Source organism: Temnothorax longispinosus, chromosome 5, assembly GCF_030848805.1.
Source record: "Temnothorax longispinosus isolate EJ_2023e chromosome 5, Tlon_JGU_v1, whole genome shotgun sequence".
Taxonomy (NCBI): domain Eukaryota; kingdom Metazoa; phylum Arthropoda; class Insecta; order Hymenoptera; family Formicidae; genus Temnothorax; species Temnothorax longispinosus.
Genome location: NC_092362.1, coordinates 11,885,758 through 11,897,821, shown reverse-complemented (window position 1 = coordinate 11,897,821; position 12,064 = coordinate 11,885,758). Strand labels below are relative to the sequence as shown.

The following is a 12,064-nucleotide window of genomic DNA, read 5'->3' as shown; positions in this document are numbered from 1 at the left end:
GCATCGAACCTGTCGGAACATGTTCGTCGTAAACAACATTTTTCTAGAAAAAGGGGGGCGGTTATCGCGCGTAGACTAAACAATCTATCTACGCAGTACGTGAAAGACAAAGGAAGAAATGACGTCATCGGGACGATGATCGACCCGATAACGCATCGAACCTGTCCAAACATGTTCGTCGTAAACAACATATTTCTAGGAAAAGGGGGGTGTTATCGCGTAGACTAAACAATCGATTATCTCGTAGACTAAACAATCGAACTTGTCGGGACACGTTCGACGTAAACAACATATTTCTAGGAAAAGGGGGGCGGTTATCGCGTAGACTAAACAATCTATCTACGCAGTACGTGAAAGACAAAGGAAAAAAATGACGTCATCGGGACGATGATCGACCCGATAACGCATCGAACCTGTCGGAACATGTTCGTCGTAAACAACATATGATAAAAGTTAGGTATAGGGAAGGACATGCACGCAAAAGAAAAATACATCGTTCGTTTTAGGGTGTAAAAAAAGCCTGTTTATTTAACTCTTCTTTTACATAATATATCTTACGTGCTAAAAAAACTAAAGCTGCGAGCTCACAATCGATGAGCTGATTCGTATTGAACGCATCGCTAGCGTATATTGCATTCGACGCTTCCCTGGGATCCGTCACGGTGGATGCGATATCGGAGAACTGCGCAAATTTTGCATCGACCGCCGCAAGGATTCTGACCAAACGATCGAATCTCGCTTCGATGCACCGATCGAGATCGAACATACGATGCAGCGTCGATTCGGTCATCATCAAGCGTACGTTTACAGATTCGAGACGTATGAGTTTGACGTTATTAACCGACGTACAAACTCTCACCGTTAGCGGTCCAACGTTTATAAAACTATGGGCATCTTTGAAGTCGTTGCGAAAGAAATTCTGAATATTTCGTCGTTGCTCGTAGAGTGCCTTCCACGTTTCGAGAGACAACAGCAGTTCCTTTCCTCGATGATCTCCAACGGCAATCTCCACATAGCTCGGTGGGCCCACGTTGATGCCAATTTCGAGGAATTTGTATCCCGTAGCTGTCAGCGCGTATCGTCTGCTGAGTATGCGAACTGCGCGACGGTTCCCCGAAATGCTGGATAAAAGAAATGAAATTAGTTTTTTTATTTTTCATAAGTATTACAATATGCAAAGATATAAAAACTGGGGGGAGACTCTATATGTTAATTTTCTCTCAAACGAAACTTACCTATCATATCTGGCCTCATACGTTTGAGTTTCAACGTTGTGAATCGGCACGTAATAATTCACGGCATTCACGCGTTTTGCACCGTTGTTGCTGCTGCTGCTGTTGCATCCTTCAAAGGAAAACATTTATTCGCTCTCTAGGCTCTGAGAAGTTGTCCGTCAGTACAAGCGATCGCGACAAGACTGCTCATTTGAAATTACTCGAGTATATGCGACAACTCCAAAAAGTAATGATGTGGTGGTGGGGGAAGGGGGAGCGGGAGGGGGAATTAATGTTTATAGAACTGCGCAGTAGATTTTTTTAGGAGAGAGGGAAGTAGAGCCTACTCTAACGGTGATGATGGAGGAGGGGAGGGGGAGTAAGAAAGAAAACATAAAAAAGTTATATATAATTTATTTATTAAAAAAAGATCGCAAATCTTTATGGCGTCGCGCGCGACCACCAATTAAATAGTTTTATTACATTTTGTAACGCGCAATTCTTTTCATGTTTTCCGCATCGCATAGTATTGGTGTCATCTAGTTTATTCAAAGATTCGATATCTTCGTAATGCGCGTCCAGAGTCTCGACGATTAGGTTTTTTCGCGCATAATTCTCCAGCAGATCTACCAACCATTCTCGTTTCTGGCATCCCTTGACGTACACGAGAGTCGGCATCTCGTCGTCATCGTCTTCTTCTTCTTCTTCTTCTTCCATACCAAGCACGGCCGACGTAATCAGGCGTTTCACCATGCTGTACGGTACGTTTCCGTCTTCCCATCGTAATCCATGGTGATTGTGAATCAACCAGGTAGCGCACGATTTATCGGATTTTGTGAGGAGATTCCACGGCATGGGGTACGTAAAGATATGATGCGTCAGAACGCAGCCTTTTCTCAGCACCGCCACCTCCTTCACGACAAATTTCATCCCGACGAGGAATCCTTGCAGGTCCACGAACGTTGGTACGGACATGACGAGATTTCTATATCTCTCTATCTCCCTCGTCGATGCGTCAATCGAGAGGAATGACATGCAACTCTGCGAACCGTCTCGCGACACTCTGATTTATACTTCCCCCTCCCTCCTTCCCTTGCCCCTCTAAATAATTGTATCGGAGACTGATGGAAAGAGAGAGAGAGAAAATAATATTCACGTCGACGTTGCCGCGAACACTCAGACTATTTTGCGCACCACGTTCGTCAACGGGTTGTACTCAATCACGCGGTCGTGTATGATGAGACAGTACGCGGAGGTATTCGGCGGTACGTTCTCCATGCAGTCGAATTCTATTCTGACATCCACGGTGGCGTTTTTGACGGATTCGTTTTGGCGGGAGCAATCGATGATCACGAACGGGTCGTTACGTAGAAAAGTCGAGACGGTGAGACTCGGCTCGAGATATTCGTATCCGTAGTAGCCCTTGCAGAAACGCGGATACATATCGTACAGAATCGCCCATCTGTGTTTGCCAAAGTCCAAATTCAGATCGTCGTACGGATAAACTTCCGAGTTTAGATAGAGTTTTACGTTGGTCAAGTTGCAGTCGTCGAATCGGCTTGTGTCGGCGGACATGACATTCTTCCGACCCGTCTGCAGAGCGAAGACGACGTATCGCGGTTTCTCGAGCTGGGTCGCGGTCTTAATGGCCCACGAGTGTTTGGTCGTGTTCTGCAACAGGGGATACTCGTACAGGTCCCACGAACGGAAACCCATACTTAGATATCGTCCGTCTTCCAAGGCGCGCAGCATCGACAGCTTGTTGATCTCGTTCAATACCACGTGAGGCATTCGCCATTGTATCTTGAGTATTTTGATAGTAGGCTCCAACGCGAGACTTCCCACCAGGGAATTGTTGTCGTTGCGCGCTCGTATCAAGATCAATTCGTGACGAGCGTTGATCACCACGCGTTTGTAATCCTCGCAAAATCCCAGTAACAAGTTGAGCGGTACGCAGAAATTGAAATATCCGTTCGGATTATTATGTGGTTCCCAGCCCGCGTTTCGCAGGATCACGCTTCTGTCGGACGATACCGTAACGTAGTTCTTGAGCGTGCTGGTTATTCTTACGTTTCTGCAACGATCAATCTCCATACCGTCGAGCTCGTATCGAATCTCATCGAACATAAACGCGACGCAATTAGTACCCAATACCACATTATCGACTTGGTCGGCTGCTCTGGTCACCGTCAATGTTCCTTCGATGTAGAGAAAACTTTCGCACGGCATCGTATACAGATCCTGCTGTTGTATGGGTATTCGTATCTCGTCGCTATAATCAAACGTTGTGTTGGCGTACGGGTTGTACGTGTGAGTCTCGATCTTGACGATGCGATCGTCAAAGACCGGCTCGCTTTCGATGTTGAGAATTTCAGTCATCGTTCAGATGTTTCGCACCGCGAATCCCAGAGATTGTAAAAACTTAACGTTCGACGCGTTGAGCTTCTTTCTCGTCGCTTGTTGAACGCCACCGAATGTCGACTTGACGATATCGTCGATCGGTGCAGCCGTAAAGATATTACTGTTATCTGTCGCGTGCTCCGAGTCGTTCAACACTAGCATCTCATGTGTCGCGCGTACACTCACGCTCACGCATACACTGACGCGTTATCGCTCTCGTCGTCGTACGTGCAATCTGACGGTGATCTCTTCTCCGCGAAAATCGAGCAATCGTCCGTCTTGATTAGCGACGCGTATCGTTAGATTTGTAACGCTCCGCGCGATGATCGGCAGATAAATGATCTGCGCCGGCGTTTCCGATATCTTATATCCCGGTGGTACGCTCGGTGAAAATTCGTGTATCGTATGAACACGTTTGCCGTTGCTGTACGCACCCGCGGTCACGTTACACTCCACGCGGATAATGTTTACGTTGATAATATTAATCGGTGCGTCCGATTCGTGCCACTGTCCCGGCTGCAATATACGCGTCGACGAGAATCCCAACAGCGATCCGACGTTGTTTGGTTTGTTAAAATTCACTCTGAAAGCGCACTTGATCTCGCTCTTCATCGTATTGTAATTTGCACGAAGCACTATCGGGTATTCCGCGACCTCATCTTCGTAGCCGTTCGCGCGAACGGTCTCCTCTCGCGCGATATCCGCGATCGACGTACGACGATCGTCGTTGGAACGAACCACGCGTCGCGGACGTTTACGTGAAATTTCACGTTTCAAAAACTCGTGTATGGCTCGTATCTCGTACGATCCCTCGGGAATCGTAATTTCCGTGTCATCCTCGTCGAAATAAAATTTATTATTCGAAGAATTCACGTTCGGAATCGTGTGATAAGTCTCGAAACACGTTAGACCGAGCTCGTAGTCACCGTCGCTCAGATCCACGGCGGGAAAATAGTGCTCCGCGAGGATGCTACTCTTCCCGGTCAGCGTAAACGTTATAGACATATCGGCGGAAGCAGGTCGACGAACACTGAGTCTCCGCACGGCGCGTCGTCAGGTTTTAAATTAGCGCCGATCGTCATCGATCGTCCGGAGAAATTGCAAGCACAACTGGCCACAGATGCTCTGATCGTAGCGCTGATAAGATGTGTGATTGTACTCAATTTTCGTCACGCTCGGTCCGAAATATCGCACCAGTTCTTTCGGTGGTCGAAGATTGCCGAAACTGTCGAAATATACGACTCGATCTCCCCTCTTGGCGTACGCTACCCAATGAGTACCGGGACCGGCTGCATCGTCCAAATTCACGATACCGCTCTCGTTTCGACGTACACCATCGACGATCGGTAACGAATCACGCATGAAAACACCTCTGAAGAACGGTACGCGCATTCGCCTTGCCAGTCGACTCAATTGTACGTTAGTCGTAACACCCGTGGGCATATTTAACGTCTTCTTTGATGTTTTTTTTTTTTTTTAATCTTCAACGCTACTCCTCGCCCGCGTTTGTGTGGGCCGAGATACAATCCTTGTCCATATTTGTACGGAGCGAGATAAAGTCCGCGACCTTCCATGGCGCGATTGTGACGTTGCGTCTCTTCCAGCTGACGTCGCGCGGCTTTGCTAGCGTTCATCGCCGTTGTAATTCCGGCCGCTCCGCCGGCCAGAGAACCGAGAACTTCCAACAACGGTAGAATCGGCAATACGCCGCCTCGTTTCGCTGCCGGAAGTATCCGTTTTTTCGAATCCGCTCTCTTCTTCATCTTCATCTTCGTCTGGGTCTTCGCCTTTGTCTTCGCCTTTATTTTCAAACCCATTCCGAGCTTCGTCTTAGCCTTCATGGCCGCCCAGACGGCTGTAGCGGCAGCTCTCTCTCCGAGAGTCGAATCTTTCGCGATGACGCGTCCCAACGCTCTTTCGGCGAGTATCTCGTCCGCCGCGTGTCTCTCGGTGAGGCCTTTGTTACGCGAATAGTATATGTCGTGCTCGCGACACGCCGCGTCCAATGGATTTACACCCGGATCACCTCTAGCTAATCGTTCTCGCAAACGAGTTCCCGGACCGCAATACTGATAGCCGGGAATGTGCAGTTCGAACGGAAGTGCACCTATCGCGCGATTAAACAGGCCTCTACCTGTTTTTATTTTTTTCGTTGACATTCGCCGCAATCCTTTATCAATGGCGCGGGACCGTCGATGTGCGTTCGCTGCCACGGTTGATTGTAATGTGCGTCACAGCGACGATAGGTCTGAACCTCCAAATCCGCCTTTATATGCTGCGGATGCTTGTCCCACACATAGTAGACGTGATCACCGCACACTTGCAATAGAACGGCTTTCGGCACGAATTGCAGCTGTTCGGCGCTAAAATCGCGAATGTCCGAAGGTCTCGACAGCAGGACGAACATCTTTGCGACTGAGCGATTCGCGGTGCCGCGCACCTATAAATAGACGTTCGAACGAGAAAGTTCGATTCAGTCGTACAAAGTGTGAGGAAAAAAAATGAGATTCGTGCGACAACCGTTAGCGATTCGCGTGACGAATTGCGACGACAGATCACGGTCGATGGAGGGCAACGCGGATAGGCGCAGACACGGTACGATGCTGCCGACTACTATACGCGCGATCATTTGCGGTCCCTCGAATTGCGGTAAAACCAACGTTCTGATAAGTTTGCTGGAAAGTCCGCACGGTGTACGTTTCGAGAACGTGTACGTGTACTCGAAATCGCTGCAACAACCGAAATACCGATATCTGGAGAATTTATTGACATCAATCGACGAAATCGGCTACTACACCTTCTCCAATAACAGTGACGTCATTCCACCAAGCGACGCGTGTCCGAACTCGATATTCGTCTTCGACGACGTGGCGTGCGATAAGCAAGACACTGTGAGAGAGTATTTCTCGATGGGCAGGCACTCGAACGTCGACTGCTTTTATCTCTGTCAGACGTACGCGAGAATACCGAAACATCTGATACGCGACAACGCGAATCTGCTGATCCTATTCAAACAGGATGGTACTAATTTGAAACACGTGTACAACGATCACGTAAATACCGACATGTCGTACGATGAATTTTGCTCGTTGTGCCACGATTGTTGGCAATGCAAGTACGGATTCGTAGTGATAGACAAGGACAGCGCGCTTTCGAACGGGCGATACAGAAAAGGATTTAACGTGTTTGCGATACCGCAAAAGCGGTCAGTCGTCGTCGATACGTCGTCGAAGGTGAAACAACGTTAGTGTTGCGGAGAAAGAGATCGACACTCTGCATAATTTTTTTCCCCCCACGAAGGCTGCGATCGACGGGAGCGAGACGATTCGCGAACGCGAGAAGATCGTGAAAGATATTGCGAAAACGAGTAATTCGATTCGCAAGAAACTTCGCGCTTTGAAGACCGGTAAGATCGAGAATGACATTGAGTTGGACACGCACTTTAAACCTCTCATCGAGCCGTTGAAAAAGATCGTCGACAACTCGAGCTTGATCGCGGTGTCGATGACAGATCCGACCAGGAGTCTAATCGTTTCTTCTTTCTCTTCGGTGTAGCATCCTCAAACTCCTCTTCACGCTGTTGAACGGATAGCGGTTCGATTTTCACGTCAGCGTCGCTCTCTGTCGGTCAGTTGTGCTGGAAATGTCAGTCCGCAAAGAACATTCCGCAACAGATAAATGGTAGCGATTGTGGCGTGTTTTCGTGCATGTTCGCCGAGTATGTCTGTGCATGTAAAGAAATTACATTCACGCAGAATGATATGCCATACCTTAGGAATAAAATGCTTAGAGAGATATTAACAGGCAATATTGTATAATAAACTGTTTTCATTGAATAAATGATTATATTATAATTTACATTGCATTTAATATTTTGTAAAAGAATATATATCTTCATATATATCTTCACCCCGTTTACAATGTGAAGTGAAAAATTATCAAAATTTTCACGTATATATTGTCACAATCTTACAGAATCTCTTGCAGCAGTTATATCACATAAATGTATACTACATACATTTTTTACCCGGGGAAATCCTCATAGGATACCCCCAGCCTCCGGAGAGAGGCCGGGCGGTTATGTCGGACTTTTACATAGATATATACATACATACATACATACATACATACATACATTATATTACATTATATACATTACGTTATATTCGGTAATGTCCCCACGGCAACGTATCGGTCGAATCCGGCACGATATATCGCTTATCGTCGTACGGACTCAGAGCGATTTTCGTCTCGCAAATAGTGTACACTTCGTGCATTTTCGATCGTATGCACGACTGTGGTCAAGTCATTTCGATCTCATCGTTCAGACACCGCGTGTAGTCGTCGAATGTGATGGTGCGCGAGATGACGTTACTTTTGACACCTTTCGCTTTTTTACAATCTTTTTTGCCATCGACTCGTAAGGCGTACATTTTCGCCCTAAGTCCAACAAATTCGGTCATAATGACTCCGTTGTTTTCATCCTTCATCAGGCCCGGCACTTTTTTATTGACGAGAGGCATATCATAAGCGTTATCTACCGCATAGTCACTTGTGTCGAACCGGGCTATATCATGTTTCATGTTCTCGTACGCGTCGTCGCACTTGATATGATAAATCAAACTGTCCGTGTCGGTATACATGATTCTACACGAGTCGCGGTACAGGGGAGACATGTATTCGTGGTGAAATTCGTACAGGCACACCTTCGACAAGTCGAGGATGCACATGCCGACGTAGATCGGTTTGTCGAACTTCACCTCGAGTTTGCGCAGTTCGATGGCTACCAGATTTTCCGAAAACACGCTACTGCTGTGGAAATTCGGTCGCGCGATCATTGCCTCCGCGCCGTATTTACCCTTCCACGTCATCACTAATTTTACATCGACGTGGTTGCGTACATTCTCCATTGTTTTCCCAAAAACAGCGTTATTCATTAATTTATATAATGTTTTTTCGAACTCATTTTTTGCCTGTGTCCTGAATTTTGTATTGAGTTCGATGTAAGAACGGAGCCACTCAGATTGAGCGAATTGCAATACGCGATGTATTTTAGTGACGCGTAGACCATGGCGCATGCACTGCTGCAGATTGCGATAATGGATGACATAACGCTCCTTATCGTGCAGCGTGGCGAGAAGTTTGTCCTGCCGTTTGCCGGGCGGTTTATCGCGCATCGGACAGAACGGTAGGTCAGCGTGCGCGTCATGTTTATCCTGCGGATACTCGAGATCGACCTCGAGAATATAGCCCGTAGGCGAATCCAAAGCGATCGCGTTAACGTCGAAATTTGACGCGTTTTCGACCCATCGAAACTCCGCGTAGGGCAGTGGCTTACACATCGCCCAGCCGTATAAGTTGTTGACATCGAAGTACATTAGGTACGACGACGGTTTCGATGAATCGTACGACTCCATATACTTGTTGTTGGCCTTCGCGTATCTGCCGGAACATTTACTCAGCCCGCCACGAATACCACGTTCGATAAACATGACCATGTCAACGTCGGTCAGCAGTTCAAAATTGATACACGTATGTTTCAACATGGCGTCCCACGTAAAGCCTGGTAAAGTGTAGTAGTACGCGGGATCAAGTCCGTAACTCGCGACGCAGCTATCGCGGAAATTTTCAAACACGTCGGCCAACAGCAAAACATCGGTTTTCAGGTATAGATCGCTGTATTCGCCCAGGGTTCGAACGGAGAATCGCTGCCATACGTTCGCGGCGTGCGCGTAATCGCTCTCGGATACGGTTTCACCGGTCAAGGAACTGTAAAATGAATCGCGCGGCGGTAAACACGTATCCTCCAGCTTTTCGACGCTGTCCACGTATTCGTATGGAAAGACACCTTTTCGCGTCAATAATTTGAAATCGTTGTCGGATAACGCGGAAAATTTTGAACGTATAATTTTTAATTTATCATTATCTAGGAAGGATGCCAATTTTGCGAGACTCGCGCTAAGAAATTTATATGAGTCGATAAATCTTAATTGTATATCGTTTCACAAATCAGATTTTTCCGCGGTGTCTTTCACGTGTTTAGTAAATGAGATGTACTTTTTCTTTGTTATAGGCAGTACATCGATCTTGCCTTCGAACGCGGCAGCTATCTCCTTGATAATAAAGTGCGCGTCATAGCCCGACAGATTGTAAAATATTACTGGGATGAAGTGAGAATTCTTATAATTCAGATTGCACGTCGAGTGTGCTGGACCTCTGTACCGCCCGGTCAGGTGGCAATGATCGCGCACTTTATTATCATCAGGCGCGAATTGTTGTTCGCATATATGACATTTCGTCGCGCTGTGAAATGTCTCCCACTCGTCTCGCGTTAGGTCTACCATGCATACAATGTCGGACAAGATGTTTTTTACGCGATGCGCCAATCCGTTGAGTTCCTCAACGAACCACGCGACACAGTCGTTATCGCGACGAAATCGATACGTCGATAACGTTTCGTTGTACGAACACTGTACGTAGTATGCTATACTACATACCCGATGATGTTGGTAGGCGTATGACGCGTGTTCCATATCCGGTTGTGTCTTCTGCAGCACGCACTCCAGATCGGCATACACCACGAAGGGAAGTCGCTCTTTCCTGCTGTGGTTCTTGAAGCTGAGCCACTTGTCCTCGCTCGGTAGTCGGATTGCGCATTTGTTTACCTTTCGACATTCCACGGTGTGGGCTTCCAATTTCATGCTCGAACTAAAGTAGTGAAGACATCTGTAAAAAAATACAAATATTATAAATTTTTTTTACAAAAAAATTTAAAATGATATATATTATCAATAAAAGTATAGGTACTTACCGATCGCAAAAGTACTTTGTATGTTCATGTTTATTAATTTGTGAGCTCACGAGGCGGGATAGATGTTTAATCCACGCGAAATGTCCAACATTGTCGTCTCGTGGGTCCTGCATGTACAGCAGATTCACATGTTTTTTATCAATCGTGCGGTCGGTAAGCAGTATCGGGAGAACGTTTGAAGTCTTCTGTCCCTCGATGATATAGACATTGATGGATATATCGTTGAGTCGTTCGAACTGTTTAATTTGCCTCAACGTCATTGGGAACTCAATGTCTCGTACATTCAGTACCGTTGAATAATGCGGGTATGAAGATTCCCGTTCTGGATGTCTTTCGGCTGGATGCAAAGCAGCCGTCACGGCCCACGCAAAACACGCATTGTCCATAGACAGCACATTGATCACCGCGTGCTTCAATTTAATGTCTTCAAGCAATTTCATGTGACACCCCGCGCGCAAAGGATTGTACTTGTTGACGCTCACCGTCAAATTGAGAATTCGAGTCAACGCCCACCCACTGTCGCGTTCCTGGAACTCCTCGAGTTTCGCTAATGTGGGCTCGATAACATGTAGCTCGTACCACTCGCGCAAGTGCGATGTATCACAGAGTTCTATGTTATTTGTACATATACTCTTATTGGCACGTTTATCACCCGCTACAAACTCCCCGTTGAACGCGGTGTTCACTTTGACACAGTTATGTGTTTTTATAATGTCTCGCACTCGCTTGCACACGACGCTGCAGGCGTCTTCCAAAAACTGTCGCGGTTCTATATGGTCTGTATTAATTACCGCACCGGTCATTATACGCTTTTCGAACCCGGCGTCGATCTCTCGCCATACGAGTTCTGTCGCGCGCGTGTCGCCACTGGTACCGGCGTTCGCATAATTACCACCGCTATGGATAAATTGTCTTTCCAATCGCAACTTCACACCCTCGAGTCGCGCGATTCGGGCAACCAACGATTGCCTCTGCCCGATCGTTGGATTGTTGGAGAGCCGCTGACGTTTGGCACTACAGCGTGTCTCGAGCTGATCGACGAATTCCGCGCATTGCAGCGCCCATGTGAAAAATTCACCCACGGTAGCTACTTGGTCGGACAGCTCCAATAGATCGCGTTCGGTTTGCTCGAATTGATCCATGTTTGATCACTTTCGCACCAGTTCTTTTATTATATCACTTCACAGCACTTGCACGTGATAACGTGATAACGTGTTTAACCACACAATAAATCTCGATACTCTTTGACCGATGTATCGCTCTCAAATCTCACTAATGCGGCTCGATGCGCTTCATCCCTCATTATATACCTTTGCTCTCTCTCTCGCTCCAACTGATTTTTTGAAAGATCTTTTCTTCCTTTGTTTTACGTACTGCGTCGTAAAAAATAGCGCGAAATTGTTTAGTCTACGCGATAACACCCCCCTTTTCCTAGAAATATGTTGCTTACGACGAACGTGTCCCGACAGGTTCGATGCGTTATCGGGTGGATCATCGTCCCGATGACGTCATTTCTTCCTTTGTTTTTTTCACGTACTGCGTAGATATAGCAGTTCTCCGATATCGCGTCTACCGTGACGGATCCCAGGGAAGCGTCGAATGCAATATACGCTAGCGATGCGTTCAATACGAATCAGCT

The 12,064-nt window shown here is 46.9% G+C and overlaps 3 protein-coding genes across 3 annotated transcripts; all 3 read right to left on the bottom strand.

Moving 5' to 3' along the window:
• Window positions 1-412: 412 nt before the first annotated feature.
• Window positions 413-2,189, bottom strand: LOC139813467 (uncharacterized). The gene is made up of 3 exons (XM_071778980.1): window positions 1,934-2,189; window positions 1,236-1,344; window positions 413-1,127 (listed from the first exon to the last, which is right to left on the bottom strand). Exons 1-3 carry the CDS (start codon window positions 2,187-2,189, stop codon window positions 503-505), a joined length of 990 nt encoding a protein of 329 aa, XP_071635081.1. The 3' UTR covers window positions 413-502.
• Window positions 2,190-2,390: 201 nt separating this feature from the next.
• Window positions 2,391-3,443, bottom strand: LOC139813466 (uncharacterized). The gene has a single exon (XM_071778979.1). It carries the CDS (start codon window positions 3,441-3,443, stop codon window positions 2,391-2,393), a length of 1,053 nt encoding a protein of 350 aa, XP_071635080.1.
• A 4,472-nt stretch (window positions 3,444-7,915) lies between these two features.
• LOC139813465 (uncharacterized) lies at window positions 7,916-11,567 on the bottom strand. The gene is made up of 3 exons (XM_071778978.1): window positions 10,426-11,567; window positions 9,672-10,340; window positions 7,916-9,572 (listed from the first exon to the last, which is right to left on the bottom strand). The coding sequence occupies exons 1-3, from the start codon at window positions 11,565-11,567 to the stop codon at window positions 7,916-7,918; spliced, it is 3,468 nt and encodes a 1,155-aa protein (XP_071635079.1).
• Between the last annotated feature and the right edge of the window lie 497 nt (window positions 11,568-12,064).

What these genes read in the sequence shown, in the direction of transcription:
- LOC139813467 (XM_071778980.1), bottom strand. Translation starts at nt 2,189, where the DNA reads ATGTCCGTACCAACGTTCGTGGACCTGCAAGGATTCCTCGTCGGGATG. An exon ending in GATTACGTCGGCCGTGCTTG is followed by an intron (nt 1,345 to 1,933) that starts GTATGGAAGAAG and finishes TTTCCTTTGAAG; the next exon opens with GATGCAACAGCAGCAGCAGC. An exon ending in TATGAGGCCAGATATGATAG is followed by an intron (nt 1,128 to 1,235) that starts GTAAGTTTCGTT and finishes TTCATTTCTTTT; the next exon opens with ATCCAGCATTTCGGGGAACC.
- LOC139813466 (XM_071778979.1), bottom strand. Translation starts at nt 3,443, where the DNA reads ATGCCGTGCGAAAGTTTTCTCTACATCGAAGGAACATTGACGGTGACC.
- LOC139813465 (XM_071778978.1), bottom strand. Translation starts at nt 11,567, where the DNA reads ATGGATCAATTCGAGCAAACCGAACGCGATCTATTGGAGCTGTCCGAC. An exon ending in ACAAAGTACTTTTGCGATCG is followed by an intron (nt 10,341 to 10,425) that starts GTAAGTACCTAT and finishes ATTTTTTTACAG; the next exon opens with ATGTCTTCACTACTTTAGTT. An exon ending in CTGCCTATAACAAAGAAAAA is followed by an intron (nt 9,573 to 9,671) that starts GTACATCTCATT and finishes TAAATTTCTTAG; the next exon opens with CGCGAGTCTCGCAAAATTGG.